Source organism: Salmo salar, chromosome ssa06 (assembly GCF_905237065.1).
Source record: "Salmo salar chromosome ssa06, Ssal_v3.1, whole genome shotgun sequence".
NCBI classification, from domain to species: domain Eukaryota; kingdom Metazoa; phylum Chordata; class Actinopteri; order Salmoniformes; family Salmonidae; genus Salmo; species Salmo salar.
In genome coordinates, this window is record NC_059447.1 from 35,164,105 (window position 1) to 35,186,961 (window position 22,857).

Genomic DNA, 22,857 nt, shown 5'->3' on the forward strand with positions numbered 1-22,857 from the left:
CCCTCCCACTTATCACGAAAGCAAGTAAACCCATAGACAGAGGACTCTAATGCCAAAAGCCCGTTTCAGCATGGGCAGCACCATTGGGGACTTTCACCATTTGAAGTAGTCAACTGGGTGGGACTTCCTATCGGTTATGAAGGATCACATACAGTACCTCCATCCAGGTCATCAGGAGGGATCAGCCAACTATACTCGTGAGCAAACATTCCATAACTGCAGTTGGCAGTACATCGGCTAGAAGGGATACAGCAAGGGTAGGCAACCCTGGTCCTGGAGTGCAGCAGCAACTTCATATTTTTGCTTTAACCAGGAAGACCAGTTGTGTTGAATTTAGGCAATCACTTTACTGATCAATTAGCTCAGTTGGTCAGGTGTGGTGCCTAGTTGAGAACAAAATCCTGCAGTACTCAGGCAACAGGGTTGCCTACCCCTGGGATACAGCTTATGTCAGAATTGACCAGAATGTAATTTTACAAGCAGGTCAGGAGAACTTAAGTAGCAGGTTAGGATAATTAACGTAGCAAGTTAAGAGAATTAGGTTCATATCAGGAAAATAGTTATGGTTAGCTAAAATGCAAAAAAAACAAAAACGTTTGTCAATTTGACACCTGTATCCCATCTAGCCATGACCATCCAAATCGGTGGCCTCAGATTGGCCTATATTTCTACTGAAATGACATATGACAACTGTTCTTTTCCAAACAACTCTTTATAATAAACTTATATTATTGAAAGACCTCAAACCTAAAGGCAAATGAATGGATGCTCCCCCCTAGTTTTTTTACTGACACAGTCAGTCAGTAATAATATGACAGGAGTCCTACCAGACACCTCTTCAGAATAAGGCTGTTTGGTTGCAAAAACAGCCATAAATAAATAGATCAATAAATCAAACAGGTCTATAACTGAGAGCCAATGTGTCCGTCTGTCTTCACAGTGAAGTCGGACAGGCAGAGATACATCTCTCCAACACGCCTGAGAAAGGGGGTTAAGGACAGATAGGAAGGAGAGAGAAAGAGAGCTCCTAGAAAGAGCACTGTAATGGCATGTGTCTGATGACTAAAACTAGTTGGTCTACACCTCTGGCAGACAGAGATGTACTGAAACACGAGTGGAGACTCAGTATGTGGATACAGCAGGGACAGCACAAGAGATGAAGTGAAATGCATCACGTATGACAGATTTAGTCAAAAATCAATAAACACTGACAAGTACTGCTCTGTCAACTTGTAAAAAAACGAGGACCATCTCTTGCACTATCTTTTACGCTATAACTGTGTGTGTGTGTGGGGTCGCCGGGGTACATGAGTGTAGGATACAGAATGCTGGTGGGCAGGTTGTCGTTGGCTGTGGGAGGCAGGGAGTTCAGTGACTCCATCAGAGTATTGGCCCTCAGTCTGCTCTCCTCTGTAGGAGGGGGGTGGAATATACTGCACTGGAGCTGAGGAAGAGAGAGGGGGAGAGGTGAGAGAGTCAGTGGGTGAAGGAGAGACAGCAAGAAACTAGAGAGAGACCACAAGAGAGATGAGAGACGGAAGTCTGGTGGAAACCGCTATAATACAGCACCAGCTTTTTTCCACCTGCCCTCTTTGCATGAATGATGTAGACTGCGGTGTGAGGGGTTGAGAGAGATAAGCCTCGTAGGGGACTGTTTCCTGACTACTGCTGAGGTGTGCTGGTCTTTCTGGCACTTATAGTTGTTGAAGCATCACCCAGGTGGGTGCTGCACTTCCTGTAGTGGACTATCCAGCCTACCAACAGAGATGACAACAAACGAGGTGCCTGATGAAGCGCTCTGGGCCTGTCTAAGTAACTGACTGACGCCGCTCCCTCTCAGTGCCATTGAAGGTCCATCCGCTTATGCTACTGCCCAGCTTTTCTTACCTGCCTGGCTGAACATCTCATCATCTGAATCTGTGTTAGACCATCACCAAGACCTGCCGGATCTCTACATTTGTTTTGTTTGTATTTACAGAATATTTGAGATTCTCTTTGTAATGAAAAGCGCAAAATAAAATAAATCTATTATTATAAGAGGCAGCATGCAGCGGATATCGTGACAGGACAGTCTCCCATAAGACCCGCTCTGATCTGACAAGCTACTGAAGCGCACACTGCTGGAGTACATTCAGCTCTGTTAACCCCTGAATAAGAGTCACTGGGTCTCACACACACACACACACACACACACACGTCAAAGCTCTGTCACTAAGGGAGGCAGCAGGGCCAGCATGATGCTGTATCACATGACAAATGGGGACAGTGATGACTTTTCAGTGCAGTGACATTCCACTACTGAGCCAGAAGAACCCTATGAGGGGAGGTGTCCTGCCACTGTCATGTGTGACACAATGGCGTAGAGGTGGTGACAGGGGGCTGCTTGGACATGGCACAATTAAAAGAGTGCGTCTCAGTGACATTCAACATAGTCTCTCAGAGCTCCGTCTGTGTGCTCTCTGTTTGCGTTTTACTCTGCTGCTGTATGTGTTCCAGTCAGTGTGTTGTGTACTGTACCTGTGTGAGCAGCTGTCTCAGGGCCTGTGTTGTGTTCTCTCCCAGCTCGTTCAGGCCTCTCTTCTCCACCACCTCCAACACCTGACACAGGTCTGGCTCCCACACCACCACCCTACTGCCATACCGCAACAGCTGCATGGGAGGGACATGTCTTGGTATTCAAGGCTTCATCGGGGTGCTTACAAACAGAAGGCAAAGACACATTTGAATACACTTCAAAATGGCCCTGCACTGCTTCAAAGACCAACAGTAGTGAGTGTGTCCGGGTGCAGTCTTGAAGCATCTGCATGCTTCCCATACGAAACAGTTCAGAGTAGTTCATATATGTGCATTTATTATGATGCCATTTTGAGACGTTTTGGTCTTCGACAAGGGGTTTTTCGGCTATTTGTCCACACAAACATTTTTCTTGTGACAAGCCGAAATTCGGTAGCAAAAGTCTACGCCCCTTCTTCGGTGATTGGTCAACAGTAGGGATTCTTCAATTAAGTGTTTGTTGTCATTCAACGACAGGCAATTCGTTTTCATGAAGATTTTTTCACTTGAGAAATACTGCACCAAACATCTTAGTAAGATGTAAAAATGTGTGACTAAGATCTTCTCTGCAAAAACATCAAAATTAATTGCAGTTTTCTTGAGTTATCTTAGATGATTTCTAACTATTTTGAGTAAGAGTATACTGGCTACGGCGTCAAGACAAACAGTACTATTGCCGCTTTCTTCTCGTTTTTCAAGCAAAGGTCTTTTAAGGGAGTGTGGCTGGGTGCAGTCTTACCAGTGTGAGTACTGAGAGTGTGGCTGGGTGCAGTCTTACCAGTGTGAGTGTGGCTGGGTGCAGTCTTACCAGTGTGAGTAGTGCGAGGGTGGCTGGGTGCAGTCTTACCAGTGTGAGTACTGAGAGTGTGGCCGGGTGCAGTCTTACCAGTGTGAGTAGTGAGAGTGTGGCTGGGTGCAGTCTTACCAGTGTGAGTACTGAGAGTGTGGCTGGGTGCAGTCTTACCAGTGTGAGTGTGGCTGGGTGCAGTCTTACCAGTGTGAGTAGTGTGAGTGTGGCTGGGTGCAGCCTTACCAGTGTGAGTAGTGTGAGTGTGGCTGGGTGCAGCCTTACCAGTGTGAGTAGTGTGAGTGTGGCTGGGTGCAGCCTTACCAGTGTGAGAAGTGTGAGTGTGGCTGGGTGCAGCCTTACCAGTGTGAGAAGTGTGAGTGTGGCTGGGTGCAGCCTTACCAGTGTGAGAAGTGTGAGTGTGGCTGGGTGCAGCCTTACCAGTGTGAGAAGTGTGAGTGTGGCTGGGTGCAGCCTTACCAGTGTGAGAAGTGTGAGTGTGGCTAGGTGCAGCCTTACCAGTGTGAGTAGTGTGAGTGTGGCTGGGTGCAGCAGGCAGCTCTCTCCAGAGTTGAGCAAAGAGTAGAGCAGGAAGCGACTCCAGGGCTGACACACCACATGCTGGGCTGGTGACAGAGGGGGAAAAGACAGGTCAGGATGATGGTGAGGCATGAATACACTGACATACACAGTGGTCAGATAACGCAGATGCTACGCTACAGGACTGTTTTGCTAGCACAGACTGGAATATGTTCCGGAATTCATCCAATGGCATTGAGGAGTATACCACCTCAGTCATCAACTTCATCAATAAGTGCATCGACGACCTCGTCCTCACAGTGACCGTACGTACTTGAGGTCGACCGATTAATCGGGGCCGATTTCAAGTTTTCATAACAATCGGTAATCAGTATTTTTGGACACCGATTTGCCAATTCTTTTTTTAATTCTTATTTTTTTTTTTTACACCTTTATTTAACTAGGCAAGTCAGTTAAGAACACATTCTTATTTTCAATGACGGCCTAGGAACGGTGGGTTAACTGCCTTGTTCAGGGGCAGAACGACAGATTTGTACCTAGTCAGCACGGGGATTCAATCTTGCAACCTTACGATTAACTAGTCCAACGCTCTAACCACCTGCTTTACATTGCACTCCACGAGGAGCCTGCCTGTTACGCGAATGCAGTAAGAAGCCAAGGTAAGTTGCTAGCTAGCATTAAACTTATCTTATAAAAAAAAAACAAATCAATCAATCATAATCACTAGTTAACTACACATGGTTGATGATATTACTAGTTTATCTAGCCTGTCCTGCGTTGCATATAATCGATGCGGTGCGCATTCGCGAAAAAGGGCTGTCATTGCGCCAACATGTACCTAACCATAAACATCAATGTCTTTCTTAAAATCAATACACAAGTATATATTTTTAAACCTGCATATTTAGCTAAAAGAAATCCAGGTTAGCAGGCAATATTAACCAAGTGACATTGTGTCACTTCTCTTGCATTCATTGCACGCAGAGAGTCAGGGTATATGCAACAGTTTGGGCCGCCTGGCTCGTTGCGAACTAATTTGCCAGAATTTTACGTAATTATGACATAACATTGAAGGTTGTGCAATGTAACAGGAATATTTAGACTTAGGGATGCCACCCGTTAGATAAAATACGGAACAGTTCCGTATTTCACTGAAAGAAAAAAAAAACTTTGTTTTCGAGATGATAGTTTCCTGATTCGACCATATTAATGACCTAAGGCTCATATTTCTGTGTGTTTATTATAATTAAGTCTATGATTTGATAGAGCAGTCTGACTGAGCGGTGGTAGGCACCAGCAGGCTCGTAAGCATTCATTCAAACAGCACTTTCGTGCGTTTTGCCAGCAGCTCTTCGCAATGCTTCAAGCATTGCGCTGTTTATGACTTCAAGCCTATCAACTCCCAAGATTAGGCTGGTGTAACCGATGTGAAATGGCTAGCTAGTTAGCAGGGTGAACGCTAATAGCGTTTCAAACGTCACTCGCTCTGAGACTTGGAGTAGTTGTTCCCCTTGCTCTGCATGGGTAACGCTGCTTTGAGGGTGGCTGTTATCGATGTGTTCCTGGCAATACTAAAGTGCCTATAAGAACATGCAATAGTCAAAGGTATATGAAATACAAATCATATAGAGAGAAATAGTCCTATAATTCCTATAATAACTACAACCTAAAACTTCTTACCTGGGAATATTGAAGACTCATGTTAAAAGGAACAACCAGCTTTCATATGTTCCCATGTTCTGAGCAAGGCACTTAAACGTTAGCTTTCTTACATGGCACATATTGCACTTTTACTTTCTTCTCCAACACTGTTTTTGTATTATTTAAACCAAATTGAACATGTTTCATTATTTATTTGAGGCCAAATAGATTTTATTTATGTATTATATACTGCTCAAAAAATAAAGGGAACACTTAAACAACACAATGTAACTCCAAGTCAATCACACTTCTGTGAAATCAAACTGTCCATTTAGGAAGCAACACTGATTGACAATAAATTTCACATGCTGTTGTGCAAATGGAATAGACAACAGGTGGAAATTATAGGCAATTAGCAAGACACCCCCAATAAAGGAGTGGTTCTGCAGGTGGGGACCACAGACCACTTCTCAGTTCCTATGCTTCCTGGCTGATGTTTTGGTCACTTTTGAATGCTGGCGGTGCTTTCACTCTAGTGGTAGCATGAGACGGAGTCTACAACCCACACAAGTGACTCAGGTAGTGCAGCTCATCCAAGATGGCACATCAATGCGAGCTGTGGCAAGAAGGTTTGCTGTGTCTGTCAACGTAGTGTCCAGAGCATGGAGGCGCTACCAGGAGACAGGCCAGTACATCAGGAGACGTGGAGGAGGCCAACAACCCAGCAGCAGGACCGCTACCTCCGCCTTTGTGCAAGGAGGAGCAGGAGAAGCACTGCCAGAGCTCTGCAAAATGACCTCCAGCAGGCCACAAATGTGCATGTGTCTGCTCAAACGGTCAGAAACAGACTCCATGAGGGTGGTATGAGGGCCCAACGTCCACAGGTGGGGGTTGTGCTTACAGCCCAACACCGTGCAGGACGTTTGGCATTTGCCAGAGAACACCAAGATTGGCAAATTCGCCACTGGCGCCCTGTGCTCTTCACAGATGAAAGCAGGTTCACACTGAGCACATGTGACAGACGTGACAGAGTCTGGAGACGCCGTGGAGAACGTTCTGCTGCCTGCAACATCCTCCAGCATGACCGGTTTGGCGGTGGGTCAGTCATGGTGTGGGGTGGCATTTCTTTGGGGGGCCGCACAGCCCTCCATGTGCTCGCCAGAGGTAGCCTGACTGCCATTAGGTACCGAGATGAGATCCTCAGACCCCTTGTGAGACCATATGCTGGTGCGGTTGGCCCTGGGTTCCTCCTAATGCAAGACAATGCTAGACCTCATGTGGCTGGAGTGTGTCAGCAGTTCCTGCAAGAGGAAGGCATTGATGCTATGGACTGGCCCACCCGTTCCCCAGACCTGAATCCAATTGAGCACATCTGGGACATCATGTCTCGCTCCATCCACCAACGCCACGTTGCACCACAGACTGTCCAGGAGTTGGCGGATGCTTTAGTCCAGGTCTGGGAGGAGATCCCTCAGGAAACCATCCGCCACCTCATCAGGAGCATGCCCAGGCGTTGTAGGGAGGTCATACAGGCACGTGGAGGCCACACACACTACTGAGCCTCATTTTGAATTGTTTTAAGGACATTACATCAAAGTTGGATCAGCCTGTAGTGTGGTTTTCCACTTTAATTTTGAGTGTGACTCCAAATCCAGACCGCCATGGGTTGATAAATTGGATTTCCATTGATTATTTTTGTTTGATTTTGTTGTCAGCACATTCAACTATGTAAAGAAAAAAGTATTTAATAAGATTATTTCTTTCATTCAGATCTAGGATGTGTTGTTTAAGTGTTCCCTTTATTTTTTTGAGCAGTGTATTAAGTTAAAATAAGTGTTCATTCAGTATTGTTGTAATTGTAATTATAAAAATATATATATTTATATATATATTTTTAAATCGGCTGATTAATCGGCATCGGGTTTTTGGGCCCACAATAATCGGTATCGAAAAATCATAATCGGTCGACCTCTAGTACGTACATATCCCAACCAGAAGCCATGGATTACAGGTAACATCCGCATCGAGCTAAAGGCTAGAGCTGCCGCTTTCAAGGAGCGGGACACTAATCCGGACGCTTATAAGAAATCCCGCTATGCCCTCAGACGAACCATCAAACATGCAAAGTATCAATACAGGATTAAGATTGAATCCTACTACACCAGCTCTGACGCTCGTCGGATGTGGCAGGGCTTGAAAACTATTACGCACTTCAAAAGGGAAACCCAGACGCGAGCTGCCCAGTGACACGAACCTAGCAGAGGAGTAAATGCCTTTTATGCTCTCTTCGAGGCAAGCAACACTGAAGCATGTACAAGAGCACCAGCTGTTCTGGACGACTGTGTGATAACGCTCTCGGTAGCCAATGTGAGCAAAACCTTTAAACAGGTCAACATTCACAAAGCCGCAGAGCCAGACGGTTTACCAGGACATGTACTCAGAGCATGCGCGGACCAACTGGCAAGTGTCTTCACTGACATTTTCAACCTCTCCCTGACCGAGTCAGTAATAGCTGCATGTTTCAAGCAGACCACCATAGTCCCTGTGTCCAAGGAAGCGAAGGTAACCTGCCTAAATGATTACCGCCCCGTAGCACTCACGTCAGTAGCCATGAAGTGCTTTGAAAGGCTGGTCATGGCTCACATCAACAGCATCCTCCTGGATACCCTTGACCCACTCCAATTTGCATACCGCCCCAACAGATCCACAGATGACACAATCGCACTCCACACTGCCCTTTCCCATCTGGACAAAAGGAAAACCTATGTGAGAATGCTGTTCATTGACTACAGCTCAGCGTTCAACACCATAGTGCCCATGAAGCTCATCACTAAGCTAAGGACCCTGGTACTAAACACCTCCCTCTGCAACTGGATCCTGGACTTCCAGACGGGCTGCCCCCAGGTGGTAAGGGTAGGTAACAACATGTCTGCCACGCTGATCCTCAACACTGGGGCCCCTCAAGGGTGTGTACTTAGTACCCTCCTGTACTCCCTGTTTACCCACGACTGTGTGGCCAAACACGACTCCAACACCATCATTAAATTTGCTGATGACACAACAGTGGTAGGCCTGATCCCAGACAACGATGAGAAAACCTATAGGGAGGTGGTCAGAACTGGCTGTTTGGTGCCAGGACAACAACCTCTCAATCTGAGCAAGACAAAGCAGCTAATCGTGGACTACAGGAAAAGGTGGGCCGAACAGGCCCCCATTAACATCGACGGGGCTATAGTGGAGCGGGTCGCGAGTTTTAAGTTCCTTGGTGTCCACATCACCAATGAACTATCATGGTCCAAACACACCAAGATAGTCGTGAAGAGGGCACAACAAAACCTTTTCCCCCTCAGGAGACTGAAAAGATTTGGCACTGGTCTCCAGATCCTCAAAAAGTTCTACAGCTGCACCATCGAGAGCATCCTGACCGGTTATCACCGCCTGGTATAGCAACTGCTCGGCATCTGACCGTAAGGCGCTACAGAGGGTAGTATGTACAACCCAGTACATCACTGGGGCATGCTTCCTGCCATCCAGGACCTATATAATAGGCGTTGTCAGAGGAAAGCCCATAAAATTGCCTGCTACTGCACGGCAAGCGGTACTGGAGCGCCTAGTCTAGGATCAAAAGGCTCCTTAATAGCTTCCAGCCCCAAGCCATAAGACTGCTGAACAATGAATCAAATTGCCACCGGACTATTTACATTGACACCCCCCCCCCCATTTGTTTTGTACACTGCTGCTACTCGCTGTTTATTATCTATGCATAGTCACTTCACCCCACCTACATGTACAAATTACCTCAACTAACCTGTACCCCCGCACACTGACTAGGTACCGGTACCCACTGTATATAGCCTCGTTATTGTTATTTTATTGTGTTACTTTTTATAATTTTTTACTTTAGTTTATTTGGTAAATACTTTCTTAACTCTTCTTGTACTGCACTGCTGGTTAAGGGCTTGTAAGTAAGCATTTCACGGTAAGGTCTACACTTGTTGTATTCGGTGCATGTGACAAATAAAGTTTGATTTGATCTGATTTGAGACATGAAAAGACAACCAGACACTGGCCATACAATGACAAAATCACCAGCACACACTGTGGCAAAACTCTAGATCACCTTTACTCCACATACCTTCCACACCCTCCCATTGGCAAATCAGACCATAACTCTATCCTCCTACAAGCAAAAACTCAAACAGGAAGTACCAGTGACAGACTCAATACGGAAGTGATCCGATGATGCGTATGCTAAGCTTCAGGACTGTTTCGCTAGCACAGACTAGAATAGGTCCCGGGATTCATCCGCTAACATTCAGGAGTTTACCACTTCAGTCACCGGCTTCATTAATAAGTGCATCGATGACGTTGTCCCACCATACATATGTACATAACCCAACCAGAAGCCATAGATTACAGGCAACACCCACACTGTGCTAAAGGCAAGAGCTGCTGCTTTTCAAGGAGCGGGTCACTAATCTGGACGCTTATAAGAAATCACGCTGCGACTGCCAACGAGCCATCAAACAGGCAAAGCGTCAATAAAGGACTAAGATGGAATCTTACGCCGGCTCTGACGCTCATCGGATGTGGCAGGGCGTGCAAACTTGCACGGATTACAAAGGGAAACCCAGCCGCGAGATGCCCAACGACGCGAGCCTACCAGACAACCTAAATGCTTCTCTATGCTCGCTTCGAGGCAAGCAACACTTAACCATGAATGACAGCGCCAGCTGTTCCGGGCGACTGTGTGATCTTGTTCTCCGTAGCCGATGTAAGACCTTTAAACAGGTTAACATTCGCAAGGCCACGGGGCCAGACGGAATACCAGGATGTGTACTCGGAGCATGTGCTGACCATCTAGCAAGTGTCTTCACTGACATTTTCAACCTATCCCTGACCCGGTCTGAAATACCAACTTGTTTGAAGCAGACCACCATAGTCCCGGTCCCCAAGAACGGCAAGGTAACCTGCCTAAATAACTATCGCCCCGTAGCACTAAGATATATAGCCAAAATATATAGCCATGTATCACATCAACACCATCATCCCAGACACCCTGAACCCACAGATGATGCAATCTCTATTGCACTCTACACTGCCCTCACCCACCAGGACAAAATGAATACCTATATAAGAATGATGTTCAATGACTACAGCTCAGCAATCAACACCATCGTCCAAATAAACAAATAATCACCAAGCTCAGGACCCTGGGACTGAACACCTCCCTCTGCAACTGGATCCCGGACTTCCTGACAGGCGGTGAGGGTAGGCAACAACAGATCCGCCTACGCTGATAGGACTGATCACCGACAACTATGAGAAAGCCTATAGGGAGGAGGTCAGAGACCTGGCTGTGTGGTGCCAGGGCAACAACCTTTCACTCAAAGTCAGCGACACAAAGGAGCTGATCGTGGACTACAGGAAATGGAGGGGCGAGCACGCCCCCATCCACATCAATGGGGCTGTAGTGTAGCTGGTCGAGAGCTTCAAGTTCCTCTGTGTCCACATCACTAAGGAATTAACATGGTAAACACACACCCACACAGTTGTGAAGAGGGCACGACATCGCCTCTTCCCCTCAGGAGGCTGAATAGATTTGGCATGGGCACTGAAATCCTCCAAAAGTTCAACAGCTGCACCTTTGAAAGCATCTTGACTGACTGCATCACCGCTTGGTATGGCAACAGCAAGGCACCCGACCGCAAGGCGCTACAGAGGGTGGTGAGTACGGCCCAGTACATCACTGGGGCCGAGCTCCCTGCCATCCAGGCCCTCTATACAAGGCGGAGTCAGACGAAGACTCCAGCAACCCAAGCCATAGACTGTTCTCTCTGTTCTATCTACTACCGCTCGGCAAGCGGTATCAGTGCACAGCTTTTAACCCCAAGCCACAAGGCTGCTAGACAGCTAATCAAATGGATACCCGGGTATACCTGCATTGAACTTTTTTTAAACTAAATCTCACAAACACTGGACTCTACCCACACACTCACACCCCAACACACACACTACATATGCTCACACACATACGCATAACGTGCGCATACAGGCATTCTGACGCCCCACACAACGTTGCTGCTACTGTCTATTATCTATCCTGTTGCCTCGTCACTTTAACCGTTACCTATATGTACATAGCTACCTCAATTACCTCGTAGCCCTGCACATCGACACGGTTGTGGTACTCCCGTATATATATATAGATAGGTAGAAAGCCAGTAGGAGGGTTTGCTCTCATGCTAGAATGGAAGGCGGCCGGTGCGTGAAAGAGAAAACATCTGTAGAGTTCAAAAAGTACTTGCACTCAAATCATAAAAAGGAATAACTCAAGGAGGCTGAGATGCAAAAATAATATCATTCATTTAATCCATGCTCGAAAGAATACAAAAAGTGAAAGGTGCTATATAAAAAAGGAATGGAGCGTTCCATTTTTTACATAGCACCTTGCACTTTCACACATATTGTAACGATGTACAGTAGCTATGCAGTCAATCAGCGATACTGGACACAGAAACCAGGCTAACCTTCCAAAGAATGCTGACTAAATCAGTTTGAGCTCTACAACTAACCACAATACCAATTATCTTTTTCTGTACTAAAATTCTAAATACTGTATCACATAGCAGTTATGTATATATTGTGGCTTAATTCCTCATTCAACTGTAAGATGTAAATATTGTGTTTTTTGTTGTTCCTGGAGGCTGTTGCTATAGTGATAACCAAAAGATACCCGTGTTGTTATTTTTTTACTCGTTATTGTTATTCATTATTCACTGTGTATTTATTCCGTGTGTCACTATTTCTATTGTCATCTTTAACTCTGCATTGTTGGAAAAGGACCCGTAAGGAAACATTTCACTGTTAGTCTACACCTGTTGATTTGATTTGTCTGAGTCAGGTACCTGTAGATGGACTTCTCCTTTGCAGAAACCGCAGCAGAGACCCCAGGCAGTTCACTGACACACTGAGCAACAGCTCCTGCTTCTGCAAGAGGCGGAGGACAGAAAGACATTTAGCAAGATGGAGGGATGAATAGAAGAGGGAGAGAGAAGATATTAAGCCAAACAGAGGGATGGAGAAAAGAGAGAACCAGATAAATGGAGAGAAAGAGAGAATGAGGGATTATTTAATAATGCATTATTCCTCCCACTCCACAGCCGTCCCTACTGAGGCAGTGACTAGTGATTAGTGGGCCAAAACAGTGACGTAGGGCAGATGGCTATAGAGGAGGTCCACAGAGAGTTCCAGTCTTATCCTGGAAGCCAGTGCAGCCTCACATCATCGGCTTAGCGCACCACAGCGCAGTGGACCGAGGGGCTACGCTCTACAGAGCAGCCACTGATATGGAACTACTGCCCTGACTGATACAGCGTGGTATTATTCAACACCAAATTGGTTATATAGGAAGAGGGACACATGAAGTGCATTCTTCACTATACATACACAGCATAGACTAAATGATGCTACAGAGACAGAGGGAGAGACAGGAGGAGTTGAAGATGCTTCATGTAGAGTTACTGTGAGCTCTGACCCAGTCATTAAGTGATGACAGTAATGATACCCAGTATTTATGAAGTGCGTTTGTCCCCATAACACTGCCATTAACACCAGTGTACTATACATAGACTATAAAAGGCTGCACTGTAGAGAAAGAGAAACAGAGGGTAGAAAGGAAGGACACATTTGAGTGCTTTACAACATCAGCCTTGTCGAACAACAATTGAAACATTGAATCAATGGAAAATGTAGGAATAAAAACAGTATAGGGAAGAACTCTGGGGTGTTAACAGCTCTGTAGGTGTGTGTGTGTGTGTGTGTGTGTGTGTGTGTGTGTATGTATGTATGTATGGTGTGTCTGACCTGCAGCAGGAGGCCGTAGAGTGCGGTGATGAGGCAGTGGGCCCCGTAGGATCCCAGCGGGTGCAGAGAGCTGTCTGTGTCCCCCAGGGGCCTCTGTCCTGCCCCGGGGCCAACACTCACACACAGCATTGGAGACTCCAGGTCAACATCTAGAACAGCCTGCAGCAGCCTCAGGGAACTAGCTGTGGAGTGGAAGGCGAGGGAGGAGAGGCAGAATGAGGGAAGACAGAGGAACGAGAGGATGTGGAGGGGGAAGGGGTGGGATTCAAGGAGATTTGGAGTGAGGCGAGGGAGAACGTGAGAAGAGAGGGGAGAGGTTGAAAGAGGATTGGCAGGAGATGGGGAGGAACGAGAAGACGACCAGAGAGAAAGAGTGTGGGTGGTAAGAGAGAGGAAGGGAGAGACAGGATTACAGGTCAGTGGGAGATCTGATTAAACACACTGAAGCACAGGCCGGGAGCTGGTGGCCATTTGCAGAACCCTTTTGTCAAACACTCATGTACACTGAGATAGTAGACCCATCTAAGGGAGAGAAGAGACAATTAGCGATAGCAGAAAGAGAGAGGGAGAGCAAGAGAGAAAACAGAGGGAGGAGCCGGCAGCGGAGGAGAGACCGTAGATCACCCTGACAGCACACTCATACTACAGGGAGACAGATACAGAATCAGCTGGACATTTCTATCCCAACTCCTCTGTTGGAGGAAGGACACATAACGGAATTAAAGCCTGTGTTAACAAGTCTGCTTTGCTCTGCTTAGTGTGGCGGAGCGTTGTTACCCAGTAAGAGGCTGCCTGTCTTCCTCTTCCCAAAGACCAGGGTCTGCACCGTGCTGCCCACGTTCAACCTGATGCTTCTATGGACCTTGGGATACAGAAAGGGAAGAAAATGACAAGACATGATAAGGCAACAACCATAGAACTAGGAATGTAATTGAACAGGATCTCTATGTCAACAACACACTGTCCTACAGTACAAGAGAAATGTATTGTCTAACATCAAGGTCTCTGATACATTCTTCTGCTTTGAGTGCTGTATTCAATGTGTGTGTTCCACTGTCAGCTGTAGAGGACAGTGTGTCTCCCCTGGTAAGTCCCCTGCTCCTGTCCTCACTCGAGTGTGTTTTATACTACATTGTGTATCCTGTGTAAAGGTCTTCATAAGCGTTAGCGTGACAGAACAACCTGAGCTGAATGAGTGTGCTGCAGGGTGACGAGAGAGGACAGGAGCAGTTGAGAGCAGCACAGCAGGGCAGACGTAGGAGAGAGGGAAGAGGAGAGGTCCAGCGTAGCCTGCAGTTGATCCATCAGCCCGGCGTTACACAGCAGCATGGACACAGCTGGGGAGGAAAAAAACAAAAAGACAAAAAGAGATCACACTCAAGATATTATACAATATATAAAACATACTACCAATTTAATGTGTGAGTGTGTTGTGTGCCCTTGTGAATGGCACTGACTGGTTCTGTACAAGTGTGTGTCTCTCTTACAGGCCAGACGGCACAACCCAATCTGTGTCTCTGGGGGACTGTGTGTGTGAAAGAGAAAGAGGCAGGTGGCAGCGTGTATGAAGGCTGCACGCTGTGCTGCACTTAATGAGAAGGACAGGGTGGCAGACTGAGTTTGTCACCTCTGTCAGTGCAGTGAGGGGGGGACAGGCGCAGACAGCAGTACAGGTAGCTGAAGGCTGGCAGCAGACACTCAGTGTTGGAGGCTTGCAGCTTGCCTGCCAGGTTACTCACTGGAACGCGCCCACAATAAGACAGGAGACAAGATCATAACGTCTATAGTCAGAAGAAAGCCGACATGTTACTGATACTTAAATACTACTTTCATCTACAAATTCAGATTATGCTTATGTCATATGCTTTGTTGATGTGAGCAAAAACCCTAAGGCATTTAAATATCGATTGAACTGATACTGAATGTAGAGAGTGAGTACAGCGTGAGTACAGCGAAAACTAGTGGAGAAGTTATGACGTCGGACCAAAGCTATAGATCTGAGTGAATTATGCATGGCTGACTCCTTTTGACCCTGTGACCTCACCGTGGTAGAGCAGTTTGAAGTGGATGCCGTCCATCTCATTCTCAGTGGAGCAACTGGTCTGCATCAGGCACAGCAACCTCAGGACCAGAGGGAGAGAGCCCACGGCTAGAGAGATTGGGAGAGGAATAAGGGGGAGAAATAATTAACGAGAGAGAGATGAAAGAGCAAGAAAGAGGCCAAAACACTAATTTCCATACTCCCCTGGCTGCATTTTATTTACATTAGATAGTCACCCTACAGCATTATAGGTTAATATAAAGTATATAAACTCAGCAAAAAGAGAAACGTCCCTTTTTCAGTACCCTGTCTTTCAAAGATAATTCGTAAGTCCAAATAACTTCACAGCTCTTCATTGTAAAAGGTTTAAACACTGTTTCCCATGCTTGTTCAATGAACCATAAACAATTAATGAACATGCACCTGTGGAACGGTCGTTAAGACACGAACAGCTTTGAGACGGTAGGCAATTAAGGTCACAGTTATGACAACTTAGGACACTAAAGAGGCCTATCTACTGACTCTGAAAAACACCAAAAGAAAGATGCCCAGGGTCCCTGCTCATCTGCGTGAACGTGCCTTAGGCATGCTGCAAGGAGGCATGAGGACTGCAGATGTGGCCAGGGCAATAAATTGCAATGTCCGTACTGTGAGACGCCTAAGACAGCGCTACAGGGAGACAGGACGGACAGCTGATCGTCTCAACGCTGTGAGTTACAGGGAAGACATCCTCCTCCCTGATGTGGTACCCTTCCTGCAGGCTCATCCTGACATGACCCTCCAGCATGACAATGCCACCAGCCATACTGCTCGTTCTGTGCGTGATTTCCTGCAAGACAGGAATGTCAGTGTTCTGCCATGGCCAGCGAAGAGCCCGGATCTCAATCCCATTGAGCACGTCTGGGACCTGTTGGATCGGAGGGTGAGGGCTAGGCCCATTCCCCCCAGAAATGTCTGGGAACTTGCAGGTGCCTTGGTGGAAGAGTGGGGTAACATCTCACAGCAAGAACTGACAAATCTGGTGCAGTCCATGAGGAGGAGATGCACTGCAGTACTTAATGCTGCTGGTGGCCACACCAGATACTGACTGTTACTTTTGATTTTGAATTTTGACCCCCCTTTGCTAAGGGACACATTATTCCATTTCTGTTAGTCACATGTCTGTGGAACTTGTTCAGTTTATGTTCTCAGTTGTTGAATCTTATGTTCATACAAATAATTACACATGTTAAGTTTGCTGAAAATAAACGCAGTTGACAGTGAGATGACGTTTCTTTTTTGCTGAGTTTATTAATGCAAATGATATGGTGCAGCGTATTCTAGTGGGACAGCTGATGGTAACTAGTTAGTTCAACCCCCCAGAGTGGACACAGTTGTGGTGTGCCCTTGCGCTACAGCAATTAACCTACACAACCTCAATAGGTATCCATCCGCCGGAATGGATGGCAGGAGAGTATATGTATGCAGTGTAACCCAGCCTTGATAAAAGCTTTCTGGGACACTGTTGGGGGGTGGATGTGATGTCACTTTCGGCTGTTTGTGGAGCTGCTCTAGTTAAATTCTCTCTGCCTGCTCCTATAGGAGAGGAACGTCAAAGCACATTTTCTTCTATTGGACTTGATATCACGCCACAGAGTGAAGCCGCTTGTCACGCCCTGGCCATAGAGAGGGTTTTATTCTCTATTTTGGTTAGGCCAGGGTGTGACTAGGGTGGGCATTCTATGTCCTTTTTTCTATATTTTGTATTTCTTTGTTTTGGCCTGGTATGGCTCTCAATCAGGGACAGCTGTACATCGTTGTCGCTGATTGGGAGCCATACTTAGGTGGCCTGTTTTCCTTTGGGTTTTGTGGGTGGTTAATTTCTGTTTTGTATTACTTACCTGACAGAACTGTTTGGCTGTCGTTATTGGTTTCTTTGTTTCAGTGTTCAGATCAAATAAATACATGATGAGCACTAACCACGCTGCGCCTTGGTCTACTCCTTCAGACGGCCGTTACAGAACCACCCACCACAAGAAGACCAAGCAGCGTGGTAGGGAGGAACAGAGGGTTATGGACTCCTGGACTTGGGAGATGATCCTGGATAGGGCAGGACCCTGGACAACGCCTGGGGAGTATCGCCGTCCGCAGTGGGAGATCGAGGCAGCTAAAGCGGAACGGCGATACTGGGAGGAACAGGCAGGTCAGCTACGGGAGCCTGAGAGGCAGCCCCCCAAAAAATAATTGGGGGGGGCACACAGGGAGATTGGCGGAGTCAGGCAATAGACCTGAGCCAACTCCCCGTGCTTAACGTGGGGAGCGGTTGATGTGGAGAGCACCGTGCTATGCGGAAGTGCGCAAGGTCTCGCCCATCCGCACGCACAGTCCGGTGCGGTCGATACCAGCCCCCCGCAAGTGCCGTGCTAGAGTGGGCATCCAGCCAGGGAGAAGTGCGCCGGCGCAGCACATCTGGCCACCAGTGCGTCTCCTAGGCCCAGGCTACCCTGCGCCTGCTCTACGCACAGCAGCCATCATTCCTCAGCACAGCCCAGTTCACCCTGTGCCAGCGCTCCGCCCGTGCTGGGCTACAGTAACAACTCAGCCAGGACGGGTTGTGCAGGCCGTGCACTCCAGACCTCCAGTGCGTCTCCCCAGCCTGGTGAGTCCCGTGCCTGCGTCCAGAGCCAGGCCTCCTACATGTCTCCCCAGCCCGGTCCGTCCTGTGCCAGAGTCGCCCGCCGGTCCGTCCTGTGCCAGAGTCGCCCGCCGGTCCGTCCTGTGCCAGAGTCGCCCGCCGGTCCGTCCTGTGCCAGAGTCGCCCGCCGGTCCGTCCTGTGCCAGAGTCGCCTGCATGATGAGCACTAACCACGCTGCGCCTTGGTCTACTCCTTCAGACGGCCGTTACACCGCTTTGTTCTCCCTGCAACTACACTGAACAAAAAATATCAACTGCAACATGTGAAGTGTTGATCCCATGTTTCATGAGCTGAATTTTTGATTTATTTTTTTATCCCAGAAATGGTCCATACACAGAAAAAGCTTATTATTCTCAAATGTGTTTACATCCGTGTTAGTGAGCATTTTTCCTTTTCCAAAATAATCCATCCACCTGAGAGGTGTGGCATATCAAGAAGCTGATTAAACAGCATGATCATTACACAGGTGCACCTTGTGCTGTGGACAGTAAAAGGTTACTTTTAAATGTGTTGTTTGTCACACAACACAATGCTACAGATGTCTCAAGTTTTGAGGGAGCTTGAAATTGGCATGCTGACTGCAGGAATGTCCACCAGAGCTGTTGCCAGACAATTGAATGTTCCTTTCTCTACATCGTTTTAAAGAATTTGGCAGTACGTCCAAATGGCTTCACAACCGCAGACCACATGTAACGACGCCAGCCCAGGACCTCCACATCCGGCTTCTCCACCTGCGGGATCGTCTGTGACCAGCCACACGGACAGCTGATGAAACTGAGGAGTATTTCTGTCTGTAATAAAGTCCTTTTGTGGAGACAGTCTGATTGGCTGGTCCTGGCTCCCCAGTGGGTGGGCATATGCCCTCCCAGGCCCACCCATGGCTGCGCCCCTGCCCAGTCATGTGAAATCCATAGATTAGGGCCTAATGAATTTATTTATATGAATTGTTACTCAGTAAAATCGTTTAAATTGTTGCATGTTGCATTTATATTTTTGTTCAGTATACATGGATCTTCTTTACCAACTGTATTTGTAACATGAGGATATATGGCTAATTATATAGATAGACTATATATATAAATAATGGTATACTCTCGTTTTTCTCCTCACCTCCTGTGCCCTGGCTGCTCTCCAGGCCCAGTCTCTGGAGCAGCTGTAGCAGAGTGGGTCTGAGTAGGGTACACAGGCTGGCCTTACAGCCCCGCCGGCCCTGCAGGAAACTCCCCAGCACCTCTACAGCACGTTCTGCCAGGGGAGCCTCCCTGGTACACACCATGCCCTACAGACAGAGAGGCAGGGGTTCATGCAGAGAGCTAGGGTTGGCAAAGAAACAGGCTTGTGCCCAGTCTCTGGACAGTACATGGGGTCTCCCTCCCTCACCAGCAAGTTCAGTATGACAGTGGGGCTCTTCTCCAGCAGAGTCAGCAGGGCTGTGTTGTCTGGATCCTGGTTCTGCTCTGACGGGCCCTCTGTCTTCTTACTGTTTGTGTCTGACTGCGGTGTGGCCTGAGCACGGTGGGACAACCACAGCTCCAGGACCTGGGGCCCAAAGTGCTCGGCCAGCTCTGGGTAGCGGAAGAGGAAGTGTAGGAGTGGAGGGTGGTGGGTGTAGAGGGAGGCAAAACTGGGGCTGGAGGACAGGGCCTTGCTGATGCAGTTTAGAGGAGCCTGGACAGGAGAGAGGGGGGACGGGGACGACAGAGGACTAAAGAATGTTACTCATTAAATGTTTGACTCCCTGTACCTGCTTCTCGACTCCAACGTCGGTCCTTACACTTAGTAATATTTCCTGCATCATATCCCCCCACAATACTTTCCCCCCATTTCTACCCCCATGGACTTAAACCCCCCATAAATGAAATTAACCCCCCTAAAATGTTTTCATCCCTATTTAGCTTTCGTGCTATGGTTAGGCTAGGCAGTAGGCTTGCTTGTATTTAGTGTGATGGTCTGTGAGGTGAAAACATTTTATTTGCTTTGTGATTTGTCAAAAACAGTAAACGGCTTGTCAAGTCATGTGCTCCGGTTCTTGTATATACTGTAACAAGTACCTTGACGATTTGTAATATGCTGAAAAGTGGCTAAACTAAGTTCATATTTTTCAGGCAATGAGCGCAGCCATCTTTGACTGTTTATTTGCGTCTTATAGTGAATGGCATTCTGGGATTAGGGAGATTTTGCCAAGTCAAACATAAAAAACATGGCTGCCATCATAAAGAATTTAGCTGCTGTTAGCTTAGCTGACACACATTTCTTTTCTAAACAACATTACACTAGTCTCTCGTGCTCACCAGAGATGTGGTACATCAGCACAACCTGTCATTTAGACTGGTTTATGGAATGAGTTTGGCTGTGGATGTGTTCTGTGTGATGCTTGGATGACGAAGTTCACATTCATCTTTTACAATAAAAATGTCAAATTGAGGAATAAAGTTTAAGACGTTTATTTTTCCGTCAGTACCATAATATATTTAGATGCTGTTCAGACAACAATGCTGTTTAGACGCGTTTGTTGTGTCATACGTCCTGTTGCTACTGTTCCAATCGCATCTTTGAGATCGTACGCTGCAGGACCCACTCATCAACGATCACAAATACGTGATCGTACGCGTCAAAGGGAAGGACTAGAGTCGTGTTAACACTGTTGTGGACATAAAAGGGAAAACTCTCTCTCTTTCGGTTTCATTAATACCCAGCTTTTAAAAAGAAAGGTATATATCCTTGATGTAACTCCATAACCGAGTTCCAAGAATGAAGAGTGTTAGTTGGAGCCTTTCGCACCAAAGTGGGATTCTATTGTATTGACTACAACTTCAGTTAAATACTCCAAGGAATGAACAACCCTTCTGCAATTTATTACATGTTGTTAGAGCGCCAGCAGCCCACTATTATCACCGTATTGAAATGAGTTGACTTACCCAGTCCAGGTCAGGGCTCTTGTCCTGTGTGACAGACAGCAGGTAGAGGGCAGACCTGAGCACACAGGGAGGCAGAGCTGAGTCTCCCTGCTCCTGCACCGAGCACAGCAGAGTCACCACACAGGAGAACACCGTGGAGTCAGGGAGCAGCCTGGTACACACACACACACACACACTTTTATGGTTAACGTGCACACACACAACGATTGATGGTACGGTGATAGGTACAGGAAGTGTATTGTACACACACACACACACACACACACACACACACACACACACACACACTGAGTGTACAAAACATTATGAACACCTTCCTAATATTGGGTTGCACCCTTTTTTCAGAACAGCCCTAATTAGTCGGGGCATGAACTCTACAAGGTGTCGAAAGCGTTCCACAAGGATGTTGGCACATGTTGTCTCCAATGCTTCCCACAGTTGTATCAAGTTGGCTGGATGTCCTTTGGGTGGTGGACTATCCTTGACAAACACGGAAAACTGTTGAGCATGAAAAACCCAGCAGCGTTGCAGTTCTTGACACATTCAAACCAGGGCGCCTGGTACCTACTACCATACCCCGTTCAAAGGCACTTAAATATTTTGTCTTGCCCCTTGAACCTCTGAATGGCACACATACAAAGCAATGCCGTGTCGTTAATAACCATACAACTGTGCCAGTGTCCCCAAGTACCTGTCTCCATGCTGCAGGGCCAGGTGCAGCAATGTGAGCAGACAGTACTGAGTAGCCCTTGGGGCGGCAGGGTCACATTGGGGCCCTGGGGACTCACACAGCAGAGAGGGCCACTCACACACACGACAACACAGAGAGGGCAGGCTGGACCTCAACACAGCCTCTATCTCCTCACAGTCTGGGAACACAGAGAGAGAGAGAGAGAGAGAGACACTGACACCAGCTCTCAGTAGACCTGTTCATTACTGAATTGTATCACAGTCACAAACAGGACATCCACACCACACATTACCTTGCATAACAGAGTCCAAAAGGCCTTCTCCACAGACTAAGTGCTACAAAGTGCTTTACTGTGACATGAAACCTTAATGCTACTGTGTTTTTTGTGGCTAAAGTGTTGTGTCAGTACCTCGTGGGAGGATGCTGGCTGCAGGGTCTGGTTGGGACAGAAGAGACACACTGAGCCTCTGCAGAAAACCACAGCAGACTGCGTTCAGAGCTGGGTTTCTACCGTGAGATGAGAAAGAGCGAGTGGGTGTGAAAGAAAGAGAGAGAGGGACAACTAACAAAGGTAGATGTTATCTTCTATACAATATATCTAATAATAGTATCAAACCTACTCCTGTGTGCATTAAATGTTCTGACTTAGCATTTCAATTGAGTTAAAAAAAATATCCAAATGCACTTTGGACTCAGTTTCATTACAGCTCATAGGGGAGAGTTACAGTTAGTGAACCTCAAGCACAACCACATAGCCAGCCTGGCCTGCGAGCTTCCTCTTCTTCTGCACACAGACAGACAAGACTGATACACGGATGAGAGAAGCGCTTTCATGGCCAGACTGAAACAAAATGATGTGAAAGAAGCTTCTGTGTGTCAACTCTCACGTTCCTGGGCACTTTAACTGGGTCCACCCAATAACAAGTCCACACTATAACAGCGCCATTAGCAATGACCTGTCTGGGGGGTGATAGTGGTCTGTGTGTGTGTCCTCAGGTTCTCCTGTTACCTGTTTCCTGCACAGAGGACAGCTTTGTGCTCCAGAACAAGCCTGAAGAAACCAGAGGATGCTGGAAAGAAGAGAGGAAGAAGAATGGAGGAGGAGGTGGATGAGTCGGAGGTATGGTGGGAGAACAGAGACATGG

At 47.1% G+C, this 22,857-nt stretch overlaps 1 protein-coding gene across 1 annotated transcript in view; it reads right to left on the bottom strand.

Annotated features, from left to right (window-relative positions):
• Positions 1 to 111: 111 nt before the first annotated feature.
• mei1 (meiotic double-stranded break formation protein 1) overlaps positions 112 to 22,857 on the bottom strand; it is a 31,540-nt gene continuing 8,794 nt past the window's right edge. The window contains exons 17-32 of the mRNA XM_014203758.2: positions 22,722 to 22,782; positions 22,122 to 22,219; positions 21,713 to 21,890; positions 21,022 to 21,172; positions 19,484 to 19,771; positions 19,214 to 19,382; positions 15,432 to 15,536; positions 15,015 to 15,125; positions 14,570 to 14,724; positions 14,165 to 14,249; positions 13,388 to 13,569; positions 12,430 to 12,511; positions 3,860 to 3,966; positions 2,518 to 2,649; positions 1,323 to 1,444; positions 112 to 978 (exon numbers count right to left, since the gene is read on the bottom strand). Of these exons, the coding sequence (XP_014059233.1) occupies positions 903 to 978; positions 1,323 to 1,444; positions 2,518 to 2,649; positions 3,860 to 3,966; positions 12,430 to 12,511; positions 13,388 to 13,569; positions 14,165 to 14,249; positions 14,570 to 14,724; positions 15,015 to 15,125; positions 15,432 to 15,536; positions 19,214 to 19,382; positions 19,484 to 19,771; positions 21,022 to 21,172; positions 21,713 to 21,890; positions 22,122 to 22,219; positions 22,722 to 22,782 (2,102 nt within the window). The 3' untranslated portion in view covers positions 112 to 902. The remainder of the gene's footprint in view (positions 979 to 1,322; positions 1,445 to 2,517; positions 2,650 to 3,859; positions 3,967 to 12,429; positions 12,512 to 13,387; positions 13,570 to 14,164; positions 14,250 to 14,569; positions 14,725 to 15,014; positions 15,126 to 15,431; positions 15,537 to 19,213; positions 19,383 to 19,483; positions 19,772 to 21,021; positions 21,173 to 21,712; positions 21,891 to 22,121; positions 22,220 to 22,721; positions 22,783 to 22,857) is intronic.